Raw genomic sequence first — 7,715 nt, forward strand, 5'->3', positions numbered from 1 at the left:
TCCATCATGTTGTTTGTCAATGTGCACATCTTATGGTTCAACCTTAATTTCAAAATGTATTATTTTCTTTAGTATTTTTTATGTCGTTCAACATCCAAAAATAATCCTAGCTTCTTGGAAATGACATCCTTAAAATGAAATATTTTGTGTTAGATGATTACACGCGTATTGGCCATAAAACCAAGTTTAGATCATTTCTCTTTTGGTACACAAACATATGCATCACTATGAAATATTCTGAAATGATAATTTGGTCTTTTACCTACATCCTCATAGGGTGTCTTGTCAACTCGAGTAGAAGTGAGAAATATATTTATTAGATAACAAGTAGTGTGTATAGTCTCAAGCCATAAATGTTATTCTATCTTAGCACTAATTAGCATGCTTCTAGCTCCTTCCTTCAAAGTTATGTTAATCATCAAATAACCTTAAGTAGTAATCACCACTATTATTTAACTTCAAAATGTGTACCTTTCTCATGTCCCATTTTCTATAAGTGCTTTAAATTAGAAAATACAACATACTTACATGCTTTAAAAAGTAAATCTATCAAGATTTACCAATGGAAGAAACATTTATAGAACTAAGAATATCACTATGGATTACTTTCAAAACTTGAACTTAAAAGCACTTAGATTTTGAATTGTTTTTATTATGTTATGTATTTACAATTTTTAAAAGTCTAAGCTTGACTAATCAAATCTGTATTGTAGCGTAAATCATCAAGTGCCTATGTGGCCACCATCCAAAAGCCTTTTAATAGAGTACAACTAAATAAACACAATGACTCAATTGTACTATAAATAGCATTCAATATGAAAGAAATTTAATCAAACCCACATTGCCAAAGCTCAACCAGAAATGATTTTAAGTCAATTGATAAGAATTAATTAATGATTGTCTCACTTCATTTAAAAATAAATAAATAAAATCAATGAAAATAATAGAAAATTGCACAAAAAAAATCATTTATCTCAGCCATATTGCACTCCAACAATCTAAAAACCTTAAAGCAATACAATCAATCCACAACATGCCAGAGAAATACCAAGGACCAAAGAGCATGAAGACTCTATCCAATTAAGTCATATATTGCCACTCTCAAGTCATTTATTGTCTTCCTCTATGGGATATCAACCAAAGACTAGAATATGGGGGATTCAGAAAAGAAAAACACACAAGATCCAAATTATGGGATGAATGGAAAATGGAGAATTCTTACAAACTTAAAAACAAGATCCAAACATATCATTTGGAGGGTCTACACTGCCCCAAAATGTCACTCATCTTTGGGAGGAGGGAAAAAAACAGCATCCTGGGTTCGTTTAGAGTGAAACAGAGCCACGGTCTTCTCATCTACATTGAAGGAAGCTGCAAAAATCTCCTTTGATAGGGACTTCAACACACCAGTCTTACCTGCATGATTACAAAAAACAGGACTGTACCCACAGAGACATTTGGTGTTAGAAGGCGGCATCTTATTTAAATCAATTCAGTTGAACAAGATTTTTATAATTCATGAAATTAAATTTGTTGCTGCTTCTGTATTCAATTCCATCTATTGTTTTATATCAATATTTCATCCAGATGATAGAGAGCATAAAGAGATTGAACATATGACACTTACTTGGGTGTAGTAATGATAGAGAACCATTGCATCCCTTCATCTCCAGCAATCTTGGAAACCACATAAAATCTAGGAACAATGAACAGGTAACCAGCCTGTAACTCAAACTCCAGCAGCCTCTCCCCATCTATGCCCACAACCTCAACCCTTCCACTGCCTTTAGTTATATATGTCACTTGGAATGCTGAATCCGATGAATGCCCAGGTGAACACATTGCATCCTGATAATATTGCATTGCATTTCAACGTACACCAATCAGATCAAATATACTGCTAGCACATTTTCCATGCTCAGTAAACATAAATAGAATTTAGAAATATGAAATTTTCAGTGTGTAGATATTTTTATGTTCAATGGAAGTGAGAGTTTTAGCAGAGTCAAGAGCCTAAATAGATGGAGAGAGTTAGGACTATAAGACTAATTGACACAAAAACCAAGGCACAGTGTGTCAGACAGAGGAGGAAGAACTAGGGAGGAGGAAGAAAGGATAAGAGGAGAGGAGACTAGATCAAAAAATTGCTAACAATAGAGTTCAAGGAAGTTGATGATCTCCTTTTGTCAAGTATCCTATCCTCTTATCCTTTCTTCCTCCTCCCTAATTCTTCCTCCTCTTTCTCACATAGTGTGTCTTGGTTCTTGTGTCAATAAATAAAACTATTTTAGTCAGAAACATTATATTATTAAAATGGAAGATTACCTTATCGATTTTAACAAGGTCTGCTCCCAACCCTATTTCCTTCAAGATTGGCAAATAGTTACTAGTGAGCACCACTACACGACCTCCATTGTCAATATCAATGTCCGGTTTGGCTTCCTCACAATTGAAAACCAGTCTTAGCTTGTCCCCTGCTTCGGCTTCAGGGGTGGGCATGCTTGTTCCTTCCTTTAATTTAACAATTCCACTTCCAGATTGGCTACTCAGAACATGGTCGAGCTCACTTTCCTTCAGATCCCATGCTCTGCACATAAATCTCTTGCTAAATCCACGGTACAGCCCATTTGAGCCACCAATAAGGTTAAAATCCTGAAAAGATACATGTGAAGGGTTGTTAACAGAAATGATTAGAATGGAATGGAATGATTCTTGGTCATGGTTTAAGAAGACATACCGTGAACTCCCCTGATCTGTGGGCTTTTGATGTATCCCCAAGGAAGAGGATCTCCAGCTCCTCTGAGGGGTTGTCATTAAACCACCAGCTCACCACTCCCAAGGGAACTGCAATGGCATCTCCTCTCTTAACCTTCAGCACTCGCTCTGACTCTGCCTCAGGCAGAACTATGCCACAAATTCCTGATCCTGCATGTAATAACCAGAGAGGTAACCATGGAGTGAGATTAGTCCATATGCATTACCAGAAAATACCCTTTAACAGAAAATTGAGAGGCATGATTTAATACAGGCTCTGAAGGTGCTGTTGAATGTCAAAGGCTCCAGTCACTATTTTCTCTCTGAGGCTTGTACTATTACTGGGAAATAGCCTCAGGAGAAAACTACGAGACGTGATAACAAGCATCCCTATATAAATCCTTGGAAATTTTGGTGATAAACGGATGCAAACATAAGATTGAGAAATCCAATGCAGCAACAAAATCTAATAGTATTTTGTCACAAATAAATGAGATTGGAACATCCAATTGACTAGCAGGGATTGAATTTTTCTCTGTCACAGTCCATTTTAGGTTTGTACATTTAGGAAAAGATCCTTGAAACTGTTGATCTAAACTAACAATATTTTAGCATTGATCACATATTCTTCTTCTAGAATTTGTAATTACCATAAGATTGAGATACCCAATGCAGCAACAAGATCTGAAGAGTATTTTGTTGCAAATGAATGAGATTGGAACACCCAATTGACTAGCAGGGATTGAAATTTTGTCTTTCACAGTTCATTTTAGGTTTGTAATTCAGGAAAAGATCCTTGAAACTGTTGATCTAAACTAACAATATTTCAGCATTGATCACATATTCCTCTTATAGAATTTGTAATTACCCTGCGATTGCTTTTTCCAGCAGATCTAGAGCCTTAAATATCTTGATAATAGGCCTCGCATTCAGTTGATCCTAACCCTAGAGTGGCCTTAAATGCAATATATAATAACTGATTTGTTTCTCGCCTTTTCAATATATTTGTTACAGACTCATTGATGAGTTTATAAACGACACAACTGACAACTGTTTGCTAAAAAAGACAGAGAAGATTGGAAACTAGATACATACCTCCAAGCACATAACAGACCTTAGAAGAGTCTGAGTACTTTGGCAAGGAAAGGCCAAGATGGTTGAGAATGAGTTTGGCTGCTCCAATTCTTCCTTCAGACAGCATACTCAAATTTGAACTCAACCATACCTGATAACGCCCACCCTCTGAATTAATTATCTCCTTGGGCAAGGTTGGGGTCAAATTTCTCTTGGGGGCAGCTTCCATTGTTTACTTACAATATAACCTTAATTGACACTGATTCCTGTATACCAACAAAATTTAGAACAGCATCAGGTAGGATTTTAGCTTTAGAAAACTTTGGTTCCAAAAACTGAAGAAAAATTAATAATACTCCACATTGAAAGCAATAGAACTAAAATCATTTTGCAATCCTAAAATCAACCCATTTACTACAAAAGTTAAACCACACCATAAATTTATTCCAACATTACAGATTACTTAAAAATCTATTAATGCTCATGCAAATCTATAAAACAGTGACATCTAAATTCAATTCATAAATCTACAGATTACTTAAATATCTATTAATGCTCATGCAAATCTATAAAACAGTGATATCTAAAGTCAATTCATAAATCTACAGATTACTTAAAAATCTACTAATGCCCATACAAATCTATATAGCAATGATACTTAAATTCAATTCATAAATCTAAGATTACCTTAAAAATCTACTAATGCTCATACAAATCTATATATCAGTGATAGGTAATGAAAAATCCATACCTAAAACAAGCGAGGAGAATGGAAAACTCAAAAGAAAAATGAGGTCGAACAAGAATAAAACATACTTTTATATTAAAAATAGGAGTTTTTATGTGGTGGTTAATTTATTTTTTATTTAAGTTTTCTCACTTTTGATTAAAAGATGGTATTATTGTTATTTTTTAGATTTCTATCAGTATATTAAATTAAAACAATCAATTAAATAACATAAATGTTCAACCTTGCAACATTTAATATGTCATAGACCAATAAAATTTGTTGACTCTTGTCTCTATTCCAGAAACTTTATGTAGAAATTTAGCTATGTTAGAACCTCATCTTAGAATATAACTTATGGCAAACAAATGCCAATAATGTTTAACTTGTTGATACATTGAGCATTTATATACTTGTTGGCACTTGTCTCAATTTTGGAAACTTCATGTATGAAATTGGTTGTGTCAAAACTTCAACCTAGAGTAGAATTTATGACGTTGATTTGTGGCCATCTAACACAGTATATGTAAATCTTTTTAAAGTTGTAAATTCACCAAGTAACTTAGTCATCATCATTTAGAATTTGAATATTAAAAAATTACCATCTCACATTCACTAAATAATTAATTTTATAGTTTGAATATTTAAATAATTTCCCATTGAACTTATTTTATTTGTTTGAATACAAGTTTAATTCACCAACAAAATTATTTTATTTTTTTGAATGCAAGTTTAGTTTGCTAGTTCAATTATTTTATTTTTTTGAATACAAGCATTATTTTCCAACAATATTCTTTTATTTGTTTGAATACAAACCGTGTAACTTGTCAATATTTTCTAAAAATTTCTAGTGATTTAAAAAAAATTGCCCATAAAATTAATATTTTTTTCAAAATTAAGAAAGATGAATCAATAGAATTAATATTTTTCTCAAAAATAATGAAGTATTCGCAAGGATTTTATATCTTATCCAAGGGGGTCTTAAAGTTATCCTTGAATGGGAGTTGACTTATTCATAGGGTCAAGATATGTTGGAGGCACACCAAGTATTTGAGAACCAAAGTCATAAGAAAGATCATCCTAAGAGGGGTCATCATTTATGGAGTCCAAGGCATGAATAGTTAGATGATCATCACTAGTATTTTTCCATTATATTGCCATGTCTTTTTGGTGAGAGAGTGAGCAATTGATTAATTGCTAGCTAGGTGTCCCATTGTAAAACAACATTTACATCTAAAGGAGAGACCGTTGTAATTAATTGGTTGAATCCAAGGCCTATCCCCCACCATTGGAACTATAGTGTATTAAATTGTATCCCTTTACAATTTCACACTCTATTTGATCCCTTGCTTTAGTGTGTCTTCTCTTAAGTCATTTCAAGCCTATTTGGGCCTTATCTTATCGTACTATCGTCATAGGCTAAGATTGAGGCTAGATTTTATGTCTTGGGTCTTGATACTTTTCCACAACTCATTCTAGTCCCTTTTTGAGTGGACTAGGGCATCCAACTCCCTAGTCCCTCCAAAAGGGGCCCAAATTCAAATGTGTGCAAGTGTCATCTCTTGTCATTTGTGATCTGATCCTGATAGTTTTATTCGACCATTGGAAGTTGGCCTAAATTCATAAATATCTTGAGAACCCTATATAAAGCAATTATTTAAATCATTCACAAATAACAAGTTATGATTCAAGAACAATCATTCCTAATTAAATCAGGAGCAAATGTGAGTATAAGGAAAATAAAGCTACAACAATCTATCTTCAAGTATGATTTGTCATGTTATTGCATTAACACTAAGAGGACTTGTCTAAAGAGCATCACATCACCACCATTATCAATTCTAAGGTATAATCATGTCAATTTAGCATTCCAATTATGATTTAGCCTCTGCCCTGCAAAGGGTAAGCTCTATTTTTACATCATCATTGTTGTTGTGGAGGTGGGAATACCAACACGAGGTTTGAATTAGGCAAGCCCTTGTACAATAGAACGATTTCCCCCTTTTTCATGTGTGTAGGTACATATCTAATTTGATAAGATTTATATTATTTTGCAAAGTAGATAGTGACAGACAATCTTAGATTTCAAATAGGCAAAAACCCCTAGACTATGCTAAATTGCTCTAGTGTCTAACACTTTTTGGCCAAGATTCTAAGAAATAAACCTATGGTACCTCTTGAGTGCATTTTTGAACCTTTTTGTCAATTTGGACACCATCAAGACTAGGGTGTCTTTCTCCATGCTTGGGCACTTTTAGCTCCGAATTGCAGCTATAGGTTCCTCTATGCATCTCATTTCTATATCTAAGCTTGTGTAGTTGTTTACTATTTTCTATCTTACTATTTATGCTAAACGGTTTCATTTTCCTATCATTTAACCTAGTTCATTTACACATAATTCACAACATCAACTCCATTGCAATAAAAGGAACATTAATTCAAGTGCTCAACTCTCCAATTAGGATTGTAGCTAAGCCTATTCATTTTCCAATGATATTCCACTATGGAGATTTGAGATCTTAGTTTGCATTCATAGGCTAGGATCTCATTTCCCACATATCATTTTGATGAACCTAATGTGTCTTATGTTTGAATTAACTTCATATTTTCATTTTCAAATCTTATTTGGATGTATTTAACTTATTCATAATTGCAATTGTTTCTAAAATATATTACTTATGCACTTAAATTACATAAATCTTCATAAGGGGAATCTCAAACATGTTTCTAGAATGTTTCTCTCCTATGTTTCACACTTGCTTAAAATATTTGATAGATATATTATGTTCCGCATCTATTTTCCAAAAAGATTTGGTAGATTTAAAAAAAATTGTAATATATTTTTAAATTTTTTTGGTAAATCTCTTGCAAGTTATGATATATTATTTGGTAGATGTTTCATGTTGTACCTTGATACCCCTTTTATAAATAACAAAGAGAACAACTATTGCTCCTCTCCCAAAATTTTTCTCAATAATGAGGACTTTTTCGTGCAAGAAGATATTATCAACACTTCTTTTAATGAGAATGACGTTGATCCTTCTCCTAGTGAAATCACACCTTCTATTCACTCCAATGATCTCTCTCTTAGAGATGAAGCATTAACGAATCATGTTTTTCCCTCTCCCAAAATTTTGCCTACTCATGAGGATAATATGGT

At 33.3% G+C, this 7,715-nt stretch overlaps 1 protein-coding gene across 1 annotated transcript; it reads right to left on the bottom strand.

The window, feature by feature from the left end:
• Nucleotides 1-1,051: 1,051 nt before the first annotated feature.
• LOC131039879 (legumin B) lies at nt 1,052-4,640 on the bottom strand. Its single transcript, XM_057972731.2, has 6 exons — nt 4,580-4,640; nt 3,850-4,094; nt 2,738-2,925; nt 2,326-2,652; nt 1,628-1,848; nt 1,052-1,439 (listed from the first exon to the last, which is right to left on the bottom strand). The coding sequence occupies exons 2-6, from the start codon at nt 4,055-4,057 to the stop codon at nt 1,280-1,282; spliced, it is 1,104 nt and encodes a 367-aa protein (XP_057828714.2). The 5' UTR covers nt 4,058-4,094; nt 4,580-4,640; the 3' UTR covers nt 1,052-1,279.
• Between the last annotated feature and the right edge of the window lie 3,075 nt (nt 4,641-7,715).

Source organism: Cryptomeria japonica, chromosome 7 (assembly GCF_030272615.1).
Source record: "Cryptomeria japonica chromosome 7, Sugi_1.0, whole genome shotgun sequence".
Lineage (NCBI taxonomy): Eukaryota > Viridiplantae > Streptophyta > Pinopsida > Cupressales > Cupressaceae > Cryptomeria > Cryptomeria japonica.

Excerpts from the sequence above, each read along its gene's own strand:
- LOC131039879 (XM_057972731.2), bottom strand. The coding sequence starts at position 4,057 with ATGGAAGCTGCCCCCAAGAGAAATTTGACCCCAACCTTGCCCAAGGAG. Across the intron at positions 1,849-2,325 it reads ACCTTGTTAAAATCGATAAG|GATGCAATGTGTTCACCTGG; the intron begins GTAATCTTCCAT and ends CAATATTATCAG. Across the intron at positions 1,440-1,627 it reads TCTATCATTACTACACCCAA|TCCTGTTTTTTGTAATCATG; the intron begins GTAAGTGTCATA and ends CTGTGGGTACAG.